The sequence below is a fragment of the Anarrhichthys ocellatus genome, unplaced genomic scaffold, assembly GCF_004355925.1.
Source record: "Anarrhichthys ocellatus isolate YVR2014 unplaced genomic scaffold, GSC_Weel_1.0 scaffold13, whole genome shotgun sequence".
Taxonomy (NCBI): Eukaryota; Metazoa; Chordata; class Actinopteri; order Perciformes; family Anarhichadidae; genus Anarrhichthys; species Anarrhichthys ocellatus.
This window is the reverse complement of record NW_022280043.1, coordinates 8,014,014-8,031,004: the sequence shown is the minus strand read 5'-3', so window position 1 is coordinate 8,031,004 and position 16,991 is coordinate 8,014,014. Positions and strand designations below refer to the sequence as shown.

General features: G+C 42.5%; 1 protein-coding gene across 5 annotated transcripts in view; it reads left to right on the top strand.

Moving 5' to 3' along the window:
- The window catches only part of map7d1a (MAP7 domain containing 1a), a 37,848-nt gene that overhangs the window by 1,483 nt on the left and 19,374 nt on the right, over positions 1-16,991 (top strand). For 2 of the 5 annotated variants that reach the window (XM_031852900.1, XM_031852897.1), the window contains exons 1-3: positions 8,767-12,564; positions 15,276-15,344; positions 16,178-16,198. In XM_031852900.1, the coding sequence (XP_031708760.1) occupies positions 12,264-12,564; positions 15,276-15,344; positions 16,178-16,198 (391 nt within the window). In that variant the 5' untranslated portion in view covers positions 8,767-12,263. Of the gene's footprint in view, positions 1-8,766; positions 12,565-15,275; positions 15,345-16,177; positions 16,199-16,991 lie in introns of those variants that run through there. The other 3 variants (XM_031852901.1, XM_031852898.1, XM_031852899.1) reach the window with 2 other exon arrangements.

The window sequence follows — 16,991 nt, the reverse complement described above, 5'->3', positions numbered from 1 at the left end:
ACACACACACACACACACACACACACACACACACACACACACACACAATGTGACCTCCTCCTTCTGACAACAGAAAACTTCCTTCCTGCTGACAGGGGGCTTCATGGAGGGAGGTCAGCTGGTTTTGGCTCTGCATCAAGCAGGAGGAGAGACGAGCTCCACCCTTTTTCGTGGGAATCCATCAGACTGGAGTGTTTGTAAATAGCCATTGTTCTGAATAACATCACGTATGACCATAAAGCTGGGAAAGGCTGTCGGTGTACATGTTGTGCCTCATGGCAGAAGCACTGACATCAGGCTTTTTGTTTCACGGGATGCATTTACAGTTTGGCAGCTAGACCGTCAAGCTTCCATTGCTGACTGAGAATGATCAGAAGTTGTTTTTCTTTCTCACTTAAGTAATTTGTGGTGAAACGGTCATCAGAGCTCCAACACGCCTTGTACGTAACTCACAGCTCGTTGGTTTTACTCTGTGATCATGTCGTTTTTTTCTCCTATACGCATGCAAATATGAAGTTCTGAATATCACTTTATCTCATCATGTTGCTCGTGAGGAAGATTTGTACCTTCATGACACGGGGACATGACACTCTCTTTCGAAGGGGAGTGAGCCATCACTTGAAATCTCTGATTAAAAGACATGTTTTCTTGCCACATCGGCTTCCCCAGAATGTGTGTTTCCCGTGTCAAACATCCGTGATCAAGACATGTAAACCTCACCTGGAAGCAGCAGGGCGACTGGAAAAGTCTTCTCCTTTTGTTGCAATACAGTCACTGAAGAATGTTCTCTTTATCTGTCCTGCTGGAGCTGTTGAAAGCCTGGCCCAGCAAATCTGCTCTCTGGATTCATGGAGAATATCTTCTAATCCCCCTTTCTTTATGCAGGCTTTCTTCTCTCTGTGCTCTCCATTCTGCCACTCTTTGACAGTCTGCTCGGTTTGGTCGTCCTCACTTATTTCCATACCTGAACAGCTAAGCTGAATAGAAACGTTTATTTACCATCTTAAGGTTTGCCTTTTCTAGTCTATTCACCCCCTAGTGGAATTACATTGTTCCCATCTCTAATACTCTTACAGTAGGAGCAGGATCTATTGTGCAGAAGAGACTGTGGCGATGCTTTGAATTGTTAATGAGCCATTATGCAAACTTTGTTTTAAGCAACAAAAAACGACAACAGACGAGCTGCTCCACTACAGCGATACTGAGGATAAAGAGCCTCAGCAGACTGACAGGGAAACAGATCATAGTGTGGTCCTTGTCTATCATAGAATATGGGAGAATCCACCAGCCTGTGCTGCGATGAACAGGATCAGTCAGCTACACATCTTCAGCCGCAGGAGTTGTTATGTAATCGTGGGGGGGGGGGGGTACGTGCGACCGTTTCCCATTTTTGGAGAGAGCTGCGCTAGTGTCTTTTGTAAATTAGCAGTGGGCAGGATCCCACGGGCCCTCCGAGCTTCACTGTCTAACTGCCTGATGACGGGATGGACCGACATTGTTTTTTGCCCAGGATTACTTGTGAGCAATGCATCGGTGGAGTGTGTGTTCTAATGAGATGTTTTCATGTTCTGCAGGAGATACATTTGTCTACGTCAGGTTAGCAACGTGCAAAAGCGCTCGTGTATGGAATGTGTCAACAATAGTATGATTGCATGTTTGTGAATAGGAGCAGAGCGATTTACTAATCGTGTATTTTCGGGAGTGCAATGCACGTTGCAAGCTACTGTAACTCTCTCTACGTAGATAATATGCTTACTCTACAGGGTCGAGCATCATGCTTGAAATGTACTGTTCTATGGGTTGTTTGAAGCTTCATGTAATTTATACAGTGGAATTAAATATGAATCATATCTATATCTGAGGGAGAAAATAATGTCTCAACATTGCATTGCTCCCCCATACACTTTTTTTTTATAATCTCCTTAATATTACGGTGAGGTGCGCGTAAAAGGGGCCGTCCTATGTGTGGGCTCCATCCTGCATAATCCATTTAATTCAGTGTATGCGGCTGCAATCACAGATTACTTTGTCAATCAAATGGCTTCTTCCAGGCATGCATGGCTAAAAGGATTAAAGTAACTGAATCATTACACTTTACCACACTCTTTCACAAGACAGAACTTTTCTTTTGGTGTGTAGATTAATTAGATTATTCCTCTAAAGCTTCTTCAGGCAGTTTTGTTGTTGTAGGAGACGGGGGGGCTAGGGGCCAGTTCTTACATGTGCAGATAGCAAAGCCCATATTCAGCACCTTTTTTTTTTTATAGAAGGGACTCGGGCTAGTCCCTATGAACTTTGGGGAGCGAACAGAAACATCTGAGTCCCAAAGAACCGACTGATGAAGTCACGCCAGCACTGTGGCGCTGAGGTCTGCTTTTGAAACTACAGAGAAGTTTTTAGACAGTGACACATTTGAGGTTGTTTAGGCTCCTCTGTAGCTTATTCAATTTAAAATGAAACACTGACTGCGGTTAAAAAACTGAGTTGCAGCTTATGAGGGAGTTTGAGGGTGTTCACATCATATTAGTTGTTAGAAGTTTTAGACATAACCCCTGTATTTGAACAGCTCAGTATGACTGTTATTTGGTCACCCAGTATGGATTTAAACACCTTAAATTTCACGCTATCACTTAAACTGCATAGTCACTTAGAGTGTGAATCCTTCGTTATCTCACGATTTGATGAAATTAGGATTCTCTGGCCTGAAAGCAGAGTAAAGTGTGTATAAGAATATGGAGTTTGTATATCTGAAAAAAGTTCTATCAACTCTCTGAGTGGAGCTGTTAATGGTTTATTCGTATATTTGCATCTGTGTACAAGAATCATGATGTGAAGCATAAAAAAAAAAAAAGAAATCCAGACGAGAGAAGAGTTGAGCTCTAAAGTGAAGAACGACAGAGACCAGACGAAGGTGAGACATGCTACACTGTGAAATAAAGTCATTGACCTGCTTCAACTCCCCACATAGAGGAGGCATTACATCAGTGCCGATCCACTCCGTAGCACCCAGATGGTGTAAATCACATCGCCCAGACACTGACCTCTCATGAGGCAATAGCGGTAGATCTCTAACCCGCCACTCTACAAAAGCAAACCATGTAGAAAGCCTTCCCATTAACCAGCACTCAAAAGTGGGCAAACTGTCTCCGCCTTTGCAGTATTGAATCAGGAAATGGCTACTGAAATACGTGCATGCAGGCACAGTTCATGTTTGTTTTGGTGAATGACAGCCACACATTTCTGAAATTGTGTACATGAGGTCCTTTCATTTTGGACGTCCTGTTTTAAATGTATTAGGAAAAACATGACAAAAACATGGATTAAGGGAGGATTAGAGTTGAACTTGCTTATGCTTAAATCACCTCTTATCAAATAAGACCACAAGGTAGCTCAAACACAGCAAAGAATCTTTGTGAGGTCTCGCCTTGTAAATACTTCGCTGGATTGTCATTTTCTTGTTAATGTTACTCAAATGCTGATAAACGCTCATGTTTTCTATGCCGCGTGTGCACCATGCATTGTGATGATGTCTGTAGTCATTCACTCACCTTCCATAGCCTCATTACATGTGTTGTTAGTCACACTTCAAATGACTGGAGGCTACAGTTAAGCATTAGCCTCTGAAATGGGACAAAGACACTTTAACTTCATACAGAACATGTCAATGACTTGATGATGTCTTCACCACTTCAGCTCTTTTGGTCTTTTCTCCACAACAAGAACGTTTGATATATGATACAGTTGATCAGTCAGAGAGCTATGACTTGTCAGGGACCACCTGGGATCACTTTGAACTGAAAGACTTAAGGCTGGTATAGAGTGCACAATCATCTGCCGATTAGTCGGTGTGTTAAGAAGTGTGTGTGTTTATAGTATGCAGGACCATTGTTTTGTGCAAAATGTATTAACTCCTAAGTGAGGTCAAAATTGCATGAGGGTGATTTTAAAAGAATAGTGGGATATTTTTTAATGCTAATATGAGATGTAAGGTGCTAAGCTAACTGGCTTCTCGCATACCTCTCACTAACCCCACTTCACAAATGACAAACTATTCCTTTAGTAATTAAAATAGGCAGATTGCTTCAAAGACACAGAGCATAATGAAACCAGTAGGGCTACGATGCAGATGCTGTTCAAATTATAGAACCATGGAGCGGCAAGGGCGAGCTTATTTACCTAATGCACGAAGGCAAATAACAGTGCTTTACATATGCATTAAAACCATGAAATGAAAAAAAAATAGTTTATGACAAAAATGAAGAGGCTAGAATCTAGGCCTTTGGTCCAAGATGCTGCACAGCTGCAGCAGCTGGGTAGTAAGAAAGTGACTGAATGCCACAGAAACATGCCGTTCTCACTACTAACCCCTTCGCCTTGAAAGCATTAGAAGCCCATGAAACATACACATGTGCTGTTTGGAAGGCATCTGCTTTTCCTAAGCCCCTTTCAGGCTTTTTAGTTTTGACTGTGACACACAGAAAGAAGGCAGATGATGCAGTGTTGTGGCCTAAATGTAATGTCAGTCAGCTGCACCGCCCTTCTCCCTGGGACACTAGAGGAAGGACAAGGGGAAGGGAAGTCTTGATTTGGACTGTGTCGCTTGTTCCTTCCACCTCCACCAAGTCTGAAAATATCTCAGACGGGCTGCTGTGTGCTCTCTGGCCGTCTGAAAGTTCCAGTCACCAGACCCATCTGCTAATATTAGACCGGTCCCTAAAGGGCATGCATTTTACACTGTGGACACATCTCGATCGCCCTTCACATTCCTTGGCAGTGTACCATAAGTATTTCAGAGCCATTGTTTGATCCATTTTCACAGTTATTTTAGTTATTTTGACAGTTTTCATGTTTTTTGCTGATGGATTTGGACCTAAGGGAGTTGGAGTGAACATTTGGCCTCGTCACAGTTACCTGTGACTATGAAAGCCATGATTGGACCCTGTTGCCAGCAGAAGAGTTCTGGGTTTCTGTGTGGGGAGACAGTTAATGATAACTGTTGGGTGTAATTGAATGTTGAACAGGCACAAGATTACTGCTCAGGCCTGATTTTTGCTTTAAGTAATGTTTACGAAAATACCCATATTGGAACAAAACGACGGCTTAGCGAGCTACTTCAGACAAGGACACACACAATTCTCAATTCTCAATCACTGATTCATCCCAGTGATGCAGAGGGGGATCGCTCCACAGAAAGGGAAATTATCCTGTCGACAGAGACGGAAAGTTCCTAGAGGGGATTACAGATACCTGAGATCTTTGCAGTGGCATTGATGAGCAGCCGGACAAAGCTTTGCGAGTTCCTGGCTTACCACAGACCGTAGTATGAACCCAATATGGACATTTTGGTGTCAGCTTCCCATTAGTTACATTTCTTGATCATGTTGCTCCTGAAGCATCTGTGAAGCGTTGTCGTAGAAGATTAAACTCAAATGGATTACATCCTGTTTGGACTAAAATTGGTCCTCGACAGTGACGGGGGACCAGAAAACCCCTCCATTGAGATCAGGGGGAATTAGACCATGCTGTCACTTCCCAACCCCCAAAAGGGACGTGGAGCGGGTTGTCAGGAGCAACTGCCTGGCATGCTGGGGTACTGCTTCCAGTTATGAATGGCGGCTTGTGCGGCCCAGATACCCCTCCTCTGATGTCATTGAAAAAGGCTTGAGTTTGGCGGTTCTTGACACTCTTCCCCCACCCCACACCCACCCACCACTGGTCAGACAGACTGTCTAGGTTACTTATCCCTTTATGTTGGAGCATGATGCTGGCAGCAGCTGATGCAGGGTCCCCAGGGAGCTGCCGCTGGGTCAGATAAGCAGAGCCTTTGATCAGCGCGGTGGCTTTGGTGCATATGTTGATGCAGGAGAGAGAGAGAGAGCAGCAGCAGCTAAATGCCAGGCATTGTTCTCAGCCTGGGCCAGGTGATGTTGTAGTCAATGACGGAGACATCAGTATTCACTGGCCGATTTGGCATACAGAGAGGGAATGCAGCTTTTTTTAAACGTCTTTAACTTTGTTGGTTGGTATGCTGCAGAACCACTTTTGACTTTATACGGCAGACACCAGCCTGATGAGTCATCAGTGTGACTCGGATATCTTTGACACATTCTTAATTATTTCAGTTTGGGGCTAAATCTAATAGAAAAATTAATCTGCAACTATTTTCATAATTTATAAGTTGTTCAAGTCATTTTTCAGGCAATAATGCCAAACAGCTCAATTGTTAGGATTTGGTGTTTATGTGATAGTAAATAGAAAAACTAGTGTTTTGACTGTTGGTTGAATGAAACAAGACATTTGAAGATGTCATCTTGAGCTCTTGTGAGTATTTTCTTTCATTTTTTAAGCTCAATGATTATTGGTTAATCCAGGAAATAAGTAGACAGATGGATCAATAATGAAAATAGTCATTAGTTGCAGTGTGTGTTTTCTCAGTTGCATCGTGATCACAATCGACATAACAACATTTTGAATAGCGAATAAACTTTAAGTTGTTACCAAATACTGAACGTTCTTTGGTTCCAGATTTCCCGCTTTTTTTCCTTTTTCATATCATTGTTAATTTAATATCTTTGGGATTTGGACTGTTGATCAGATAAATCAGTAATTATAATAATCATTAGTTGCATTACATTCAGAATTGAACGATGTGTTCAGTTCCCCTTTAAAATGTCAGTCCTCTGTTGTGAGCACATCTAATGAAAACTTTGGCCTTTAAACACACACACACACACACAGGGCCTGGTTTGGCACGGAGCCGGTACTTGTTGTTTACACTGCGCTTCCTGTGTGTCTGGGGCCCCTTGCCCTCTTACATCACCCTATTGGGTGCAGGAAGGACACAACAGGGTGAAGGGGCGACGGGGGGGGGGGTGGTAAGCGATGAGGTAGTTCATTAGACCCCTGGCCCATCCCAAATGAGATGCAGATCCATTCTCTGTTTGTTTCCTGAGTTCCTTCTTTTCGGGGTGGGGGGGGGTTGCCGCCCTTTTCCCTTTCCAGTCTTTTGATTTCACACTCTGGGTCTCAATACCGCTTCCTTGCCTCTTGTTTGCCTCATTTCCATTTTTCAAGGGAATGTGCTGCATCTCCACCCTGTTTACCAGGCATTGTTTGTAAGATTAGACTAATCGAGATATTGCAACTATTCCCTGTATTACAAACCTCTAGTTATTCCTGTTGGTGGTCTGACAGTGCGTTCCCCTCCTCGCCTCTTTTTTTTTTTTTTTTTTTTTTTTTTATCTGTTTGGCAAGAGACAGAGAAGGTAGTGCTTAAGAGTGAAGCTCTTAGCGTCATAAATATCCCATGTCTTGCCCTATATTCTACGCTGCACAGTGTCTCGGCGAGACATTAGCAGTGGTCAATGTTGCATCGGGAATGAGCAGCAGCAGTTGTTGGCTGTATTCATTATGACCGGTCACTATCATGTAATCATTTCAAAGCTTCGTATTGTCGAATGCCTGCTTGTTTTTGGTTCAAACTGTTTCACATTGATATGGCTTTTTACAGCTCCTCTCAACCGGAAGTGTCCTCCCTAAGCTGTTAATGAGCAGACACAGTCATGAGAATGTGCTGACATAGTTTGCTGGTTCTGTCATACAGTGAGTCATGTGTTTTGCTGTCTTGTTCCAGACACACTTATCTCACCCTGATACGCGGGTTTTTTGTGATGTTGACGAGCAGGTAGACATGTAGCAGTGTGGTTTATTGTGTGAACCCTGTGCTTGGTACAGTTGCCTGTCAGGTCCCGTAGCAGCCTGTATAGCTGTGTGGAGATAGAAGTGCTTCATTTATAATGTGGGCACATGGTTTTCTAAGAACCTATCCTTCTGTGCCTCTACCTTCTTCTTTCTTGGACATAAATATTCATACTCTGTTGTTATTAAGATGATTAAAGTGGAAAGGCTCTTCTTGTGCCCTGCAGTTACTGAGGTGACTTAAGTCTATTTAAGCGGCACAGGGGCAGCAGTGTGGGCATTTATAACCTACTCTAACAAAATAATATGCTGTGAAATGGGATTTCTGCTGAATCCCATTTTGTGTGGCAGTATTACTAGTTGTCCCAGTTATAACGTGGCTCTGTGCTCACAGTGTCATCAGCCAAACTCTAAAGTACTAAATCCCTTTGTGGTGGCAGTTTGGGGAGTGATGTACAGTGACTGAGCTTTGCAGAGCCAGTGCTACGATTTTTCAAACCAACATTTGAAGTCTCACATATATTTATATTTCGATATTACCATGCCTCTACCTGGGGAATTGCACTGAGCCTGTGCTAATTACCTGCTGATTCTCAACCTGCCATTCTGCTCCCACACTGTGCTTGTGCATGCGCGCACACACCCACTTCGGAAGGGGTTCCTTTACTATTTCTGCTGACTTTACCATATATATTATTACATTGTATCACTTTTGCATGTAAATGGGCTCGACTAAGCGCCTTAGTCTTTGTTTGACACTTGCAGCTAGAGAGGCACCATAGGGAGACATTATGGGGCCGACTGAGCCGTGGTGTCATGGTCATTCAATGATCATGCACAGCATGCTGAAGATCCCTGAACCTCCTCTGACCCACTTTGCAGGGTCTCAAAGCTGTCGAAATACCCGGCTGATGATTAGCAGGAGGATGAAACAAAGCAACCATGCAAGAACATCACTGATTTTAGATTGATTCACTTTCTACCAACAGATTTGTAAGAGATTATGCTAATAAGGTAAGTAGTATGCTCATTATAGTGACTGTAAAGTGTTTTCAAGAAGTGAATCAAGAAGTTTTGATAAAAACACTTTAGTTTCTAACTCAATAATTTGTTTAACAGAGATGGTTTCATTTGATTTGACAGTGGAATATCCCAATAACCCAACAACTATTATCAGATTCTGATTATTGTTTTGTAAGGTTATGATTGGAACGTGGATCCGTACCAACTAGCGTGAAGAGCGCAAACACAAATGCAAAGAAACATGTTGGACCCCATTGCTTTTAGTAGGAAGCAGATAAACACCCAGTTATTCAGGACCTCTGAAGAAGGATGGGCGGTTTCAAGCTTTTGAAACGCTGACCAAATGTTTGTTCTGTGTATTTTTCTCCCTTACCTTTCAACAATATGCCCGACCAAAGTGTATTCCTTGATGGAGACTCGTGCGTCTCAGGAAGTTGGATGGTGTGCATTGATTTTTTAACATGAATAATGTAAGTGATGTCATAAGATGGTAGTCTAATGGCTTTTGGCTGTAGTCGTCCCCTGGGTGCAGTGTCTCCGGGAGGCTGGAGTGTAAATATGCTAAAAGTGGTCTGCCTATAGACCCCCTCTGTTGTATTTGTTGTTAAAATATGGTAATGACATCAGGCAGATATTGCTGTTTCTGCAATGATTTCACACCACATGAGAACCCTCTGTAACAAAAGAACTGGATAACTTTATTAGCGTGGTTCAAGTCATGTTGTTTTGTCTGTGACAAAAGGCAGATCACGGAGCTCATGGTTTGAGGTACATCTGTGCAAATATTACTTAAGCATTCTCCTCAAAGCTCCGCATGGGTATGTCCCAATCCTGTTTGCTGTAATACACTTTTACTCATCTCTATGTCAGCCCAGGACAGGCAGCAATTACACTTTGCAGACTTCTTTGTTCTTTTTATGTTAAAGGTGCTCTGTAGAGGTTTCTTCAGTTTCGAACCAAAATGCATCACGTGAGGCTTGAAAAATGTGTTCAATGCATTTCCTTTCCCAGAAAATGTGTCATTCGGGTGTTTTCTTAAATATGTATTTTGAATTGTGCTTTTTTTTATAGTATATACTAGAATGTTTGCTAGCTTGCGGACTTCTTCTTCACTGTTTTTGTTGGTGCCTGAAAAAATACTCTTCCATCAATTTGATTATTTGATCCAAAGAAAATCAAGCACCAACTTTTTTGATAATCAATTAACTTTTAGTGCCATTTATCAAGTAATTTTTTTGATATATTTTATCTATATATTATTGGTTAAAGTAAAGATAAAAAGCAATTTAAAGAAGTCACATTGGGCTCTGGAAACCTGGACTGGACTTTGGGCTTTTCAGTCAGACTGCTGAATCAATCAGCCCTTGTCTCAGTCTCTTGCTACGCAGCAGCGATCCTCTCCCTCAGCTCCCATCCCATCTTCCTCCAGAGAGCTTCAGGTTTCATTGGTATTCATTGTCGGTATCACCAACATACCAGAGTATGTTACATTCTCATTCTCTTCATCATTGATGTATAGATTACAGTGATTGTCGGGCCCAGTCGCCCACAGTGCTGTCAGCCAGCCGATTCTCTGTGGCTTCAGTTCTCAGGTACATGGGGGGGGGACTTTCAGAGGATGTGAGGCAACACAATACTCGTCTGTCAGAAGTGCACCTGCTCATACCGACTTTGATAGGGCAGTTGTCGTGTCTGCCCCTCAGGGATTCGTAAGAAAATGGTGCTCTGAAAGATGATGAATTCAGAGACGAGGGTGTTGTGATGGAACGCCCAGGGTTGAGGGAAGCATCATTTGTTTGCAAAAATGTTGTCTGGATTTGGTTTCTAAAGTTTTCTGTGTAAGGATTTACCCTCTATAGAGTAACATAGTTTAAAATGAAGGTGGTTGCATGCTTTGGGCCGTGCGCTGTGTTTTTACATGGCACACTGCGTTTGTTTCTCTGCAGTAAACAATTTCAATTTGAAGTTAATCCCTGAATACATCACTGGCTCCTCCTCTCAGTCTTTTTTGTTACAAAATTGCACCTCTTCTACTTCCAGTCTATCTCACTACCATTCCCCCTCCTTCCTCTCTCCCCCCGTCGCTGTCATTGCAGTGTTTTGGACGCCGTTCCGTTGCCATGAAGCAACCGCAACAATGGCCCCTCTCTGTCAGAGCGCATCGCTGCCCGAGGAATGCTTGTTTAGTAGTGGCATGCCTCGACAGGGGAAACACATTGTCTTGTCTACCAGTTGAACTCTTTCATAGACTCTTGCTGCTGTTCTCTCAGGGTCATCAGTAACTGCCTCCGTCTGATGACATCGCCTTTCCATGTGCCCAGATGAGCTCAGACATCCTTTATCATGGGGGCCTGATACCTCGCTCAATGCTACTAAGCATTGTCGTTGCAGTAGTGAGAAATTGGCCACGGTTATTCATGCAGACCTTTGTCCAGCTTTGTGCCTCTTAGGTTTTATAATAATCAAAGTTTCAATCATTAGGGAGTCATGTGTTTAAAAAAAAAAAAAAAAGAAGTGTTATGGCTTTTTTTATGTTTATAGCTTAAGAGGCACACTGTACAGTTGCATACTCGATAGAAAGCTATAATCAATTCTCTTTTAAGCTGCTGCTGGTGCTCTTCTATCCAAACTGTTGAATAGCACAGCATTTGTAGGGTAAATCGTCAGTGCATTCACCGTCTCAGTGTGACCACCCCCTACTGTCTGTGTTGTTTTGAGCCAAAGTCTGTGTAATATACAGCATGTTGCCCCAGCGTTTACCTTCAGAGACTATGCAGAAGAAATTGTGCTCCAACACGGTTCCGCAGGGAGCGAAGGGGTACAGTGCTGAGTGGACAAAGCCAAGAGTCCCTCCCATGAGGGTCTTTGTCTGGCTGTCAAAGCCCAAGCAAACTAATGTTTGAGTAGGAGATTCAAGTTCAGCGGCGTGCCAAATGTGAGTCATGGTGCTGCGAGTGAAGCTGCTATCCCAACAAATCGGCCCGGCTATTCTTTTATCCAAAACAACTTTTAATTTACAGAGAGTACAGATAACTCATGGGCTTGATCGGACTCCTATTTATTGTTGTTATCAAGAAAAAGTTTGACTGCTTCTGGGAAGGTGATCAATCTAATTCTGTTTTCCGAAGCAGTTTAATTCACCTCAATAGAATCATCAGGATGCCAGAAAGCAATTACTGTGTTTTGCTCTGCCAGGGAGTCGGGCCATTTGCTCCGGCGGTCAGTCGATAAATTAGACGCACAGAGTAGAAAATGATGTTAGGTGTAGAGTTCGAGCAGCTAGACTTGAGACCTATTATCTTGTGCTTCTCTGCAGCAGATAATGTCGCTCAACAACCGAAAGAAACATTGTTCAGAAACAGAGGAGCTTCTTTGAAAGGTGTTCCGTTTCATTATCTTGTTACAGTGCGGTTATTTGAGTTCTCAAATTGAACAGTTTCTCAATGAAAACAAAGTCTTAGCCATGGACCCACCCATGTAGCTTTGTGAGGAAGTTTACATCATCTACGCTAAACTACTTCATAGGCCCAGTAGTGAAAGGAATGAAGACCAACTGGTTGAGTTCCGTCTGTGTGCTTGTCTTACCTTTTACCTCACTCGCTTGTTTTTTTATTCTGTGTCTTCCTCTCCAACCAGCTCCCCTCTCGGCTCTGAACACAAACCCAACGAGGCCTGACCCGGAGGGGGAGAGCAGCCCCCCGACCACGGATACCACCGAGAGAATGGCGTCTCCAGCTAAGAGAGACACCGATTGGAGATTGACAACCCCCACAAAACCTGACGTCATTCCTCGATCCCCCGGGTCACCTGCTTCACCTGTCCCCAGGTTGAAAAGTGGCAAAGGTAAAAAAGAAATTCCACCTGTGACTTTATTTACTTGTCTGTAACAACAAAGTTCAGTTGCTTAAAGGTTGCAGCTACATTTGGCCAGACACGAAACAGTGCTCTCATAGTGGTGCAATTGCATCTGCAATCTACTGGAGTTAGGTCAGCTGTCTAGAGGCAAGGCAGTGCGTCAGTGTCTGAGTGATGGCGACCACATGCTTTCAGACGTGAAGCTACATCCAGTAGAGCTGCTGCAGTTGTTGGAACAAGCATGGAACAAATTAGTAAAGGAAATATTGCAGTTAAATATGGACATGCACTGTTTTGTAAGGAAAGGTAGGCAACCTGAATAGGAACCCCGTTTCAGTGAGCGATGACAGGACGGCATTTAGTTTGACCGGGCAGTTGCACCATAGCCATTCCCGCAGTGCCACTTGAAGTCCTTGCAGCCACTGGCTAACGACACATGCAAACTCTAAGGAAAATGTTTGAGGGTTTTTGGAGTGTAAGCCTCTTTTCTCTCTCCCCTTTATTCTTTATCCATTAATCCATTCACTGTGGTCATGGTCTTTATTCCCCTTGCGTGAGGTGATGGGGATAAACTCCCAAAAGCCCTAAACTGTTCCCAAAACTATAACAATACTTCCAGCTTATTATGACCTTAGCCCATGTCAGTTATATCAAGAGTTTATGATAATCTATAAGTCTGGTCTATTTTAGACAAATATGCAGTTGAGTCCTTAGTCTGCCGATTCCAAAATGACACACGTTTCCCTTTTGACATTCCAAGTTCCTTCTCTGCTGGTTGTTGTAAAGCTCATTACTTGTGTGAAGTTTTTGCACCACCCAGAGGGATATTATGAAGATGAAAAGCACTCTGAAGCCACTTAATTAGTAAAAGGAAATGGTGAGGCTTGGAGTTGAGTTGAGAACTGCTGCTGCGTCTGGTAATAGTCTGCTCCGTTGTGTTTTGTCACATCTCAAACATTTTTCGGTGAAAGCGGTGATTTGCTTCCGTCCAAGAGAACCTCGTCATGTAGGTTGTGTCAAGTAAACACGATCTTGCCTGCACGGCTCTTATCATACTCAAATTCAGAGGACAGAATAACACAGAGCTGACATTGTGAGTGTGTGAACATTGCACCTTGCAGTGTTTGTTGGGCCAGTCTGTTCTTGTCTTTGTGAATGTGACGTTATGATTATCATGGTGGTGGTGAGTTGGAAACGGGGGCACATCACACCGACCAGCACCGTGCACATGGGCCGTAGTCCTATAAATATCAAAGTGGGTCAGAGGTTGTTCTTAGGGGAGGGAGGGGGGGGGGGGGCTGCATGGCAGCTTATTTTCATGTTTGTGTTAGACTTTGCTGAAGGATGAGTTCCTTTGGGTTTGATGATGAATATCTGGCTTGTGAAGATGGAGGGAGATGATGCTGCATGAAGACTAAAGAAAGATCAAGACGGCACTGCCGCACGCGCCAGTGTTTGGCATGCTGCAGGAATGCGGTCAGAATTTCAGGATGGCATTGTCCAGGCTGCGATTTTGTTTGATGAACAAACTTATACTCTATAATGAGACGGCATGCATTCATTTGCTGTAATCATATTTGTGTTGTCCATTGGGATTCAAATGTCTGGGCAATATGAGGATATACATTACCCCATTATTCATTAACTACCATACATACAAAGACAAAGTGTGCCTTTGGAAAGTCAGAAAGACAATATTTTAGTAGAAGCAGCTTTCATGAGAGGATGCAGTTAGAAGTGTTGGTACAGTTCAGTGTTTGCTTGCGTTGCCGTTTCCTTCGGCTTTTTCTCCCCCTGAGTGCTTCCACTGGGGTATTTGGAAGGACTGTTATGTGTGAGCAGAAGTCAGAGATGTCACAGAGAGAAGAGATGTATGTAAGTGGGCCCCTGTAGTCATAACATATCATAGTCAAACATACACCGACATGGCATCGGTGATTTAGTGAGCCTGCGGCTTGCCTCAGTTTGTATTTGGAGCAGATTGGCTTCCATGAAGATTCTTTTTCTCCAAACATTTCTTTTTTTCTTGATTTCTTGATCGGCTTCCGCTCTTTGTTGACGTTGACAGTTTCCTGTCATTGTCTCGTGGCATACGTTTCCTTAAGTGTGACATTTAAATGTAAAGCTTCCGTTGTGCTGATTTTTATTTTTTTTTTACAGCAGTGAAGAAAACATTTACTCGTATATTAATGTTTATCAGAGGAAAGGTGCGTCAGTGTTGCCCCAGGTCAGTTTTGGGTTGAGGAAGGTAACTGTTCAATGTCTCAAAACACATTATTGTACAGATACATTTACAGAACTTTGAACTTAAGGTGTTACCGGTAACTTAAGTGCTTTGTTAAGAAAAGACTATTTTAGATATACTGAATATTAATTATTAAGACATAGACTTATACATATATCCATCGTGGATATGTAGCATTGTGGAAAAAGACTAAATAATAAATGATCTGTCCTCAAGGAATGAGTTCAGTCAAGTTGAGCTTGACTAACCAGCTTTTAGTTCTTAGTAACAGCTTTTTCATCTGTATGTTATCTGTATGTGTAAGTATGTTTTGAATCTCACTCTGTAAAAAATTAGGCCAAACATACTTCAATTATGAATTCTTATGGAATTATGGATTCGATTTATATTTATGGATTAGACTTATATTTACACATTCTCTCCCTCTTTTTCTCCTTCTCCATCCTCGTCCCAGACATCGTGAAAGCAGAGGAGAGGCAGAAGCTTGCCAAGGAGCGGAGAGAGGAAAAGGCCAAATATCTTGGTAGGTTGAATAAAGGGGTGCGAGGACAAGTCCATTACACAGGAGGAGAGCTCCCCCTAGTGTTGGGGTGAAAGAGGTTGTTGTTTTACACTCGCAGCTGTGTTGCTACTAAGCTGGCTCCAGGCTGCAGATGGCATGCACATGCAGCACAGAGAGGATAAAAGGGTAGTTTGGGCTTCTGTATAGAAGTGGGTCCGGACCTTTTGAATCCGCCTGCTCCACTCAGTTGACTGCTTATCAGACAGTTCTGTCTGATATCTGACAACAAAAGTGATTTAAAATCAGCAAAAGCCAAGCCACCATTTTACCAAAGACGAGCAAGCTTTTATTTTCTACGTGCATGTGTGATGTTTGTTTGACACATTAGCGCTGAAGCTCACTCTCCACTAACATGTATGTTAATACAAACTGTATTAAATAGAGATATGTAAAAGATAGTGTCCATATCTGTTAATAAATCACATTATTTTACAGCTATACAGTATCTCTTATGACTTAATGTTATTTTGAAATCTGTTTGCAATAGCGCCGAGTCATCACAGCACAGAAGCCTTCTACATTTTATCCCAACTTGAATTCATGTAATGTGATCAACTGGGGCAAAATCTCCTCAGGGCCTGTCACTTGGGCAATATAGCCATTGACATGGCCGTACTTTTTTTTTTTTTTTGTGTAAGTTGATATTGCATCTCTTTGCCCGAGTCCTTATTTTCTATTGAACACACGGCTGTCACTTTTTCACCTGGCTACGCGCTGGTTGTGCACTGCTTTGCATGACTGACAGTTGCCTATGTCTTCTCTCTCACTCCTCCTCCCCCCCCCCCCACCTGCAGAAGAGCTCAGCTTGTTACAAGGTAAGCCACTCACCTATGTGTATGTGGTGGTGGTGGTGGTGACCCATTTAGATCATTCTGTCATATTTGGATGTCTCAATTTAATAATGATCAGTAGTTGTAACTACAGCTGGGCAATAAACTGAAAACTTACCAATATACAGACATTAGGAGTCATTCAAGCATCTTGCTCCTGGCGCTATGCTTTTTAAAAGCTCTTGAAAAACAATCCCTAAAAACATTTTTGAAACTTTATTGTCAGTTTTATTATTATCAAGGTAAAAACTGTAAATAAAAAAAGTTACAATATTGAGTTTTAGTCACATTGCCCAGCTCTAGAGTGGTTTCGTTCATTTAATCCCCATGGTGTTCCTTGCTTTAAAATCATGGTTCGTAAATATTTTTATTTGTCATAGACATTTCAACTAATTGCAACCTTTTCTCTCTCTGAAGATCATCTTTTACAAAAATCATGTAGGCATAGACTGTTCAATTAACCATAAAGAAATGTTATGATTGGTTGTGAAGCAATGTGGCTTAATCTCAGGTCACATATAAGAGCAGGTAGCGTGCCCTTTGTTTGAACTTTGTTCATCCACATGTTCCATCTGCAGACGCCACAGAACTCTTTGGGTTTTGCATTTAAAGATAACATGTTTGAACCACATTCCGCAAACCTACTATGATTACCATCCTACTGAAGAAATCCAATTTATTTTGGCTGCAAATTCACATCTAAACAATCATGATTGAGTAGAAACATACAGTCTGAGTTCATTATAACTTTAGTGTTAGAGAGAACTTGGTAACATAG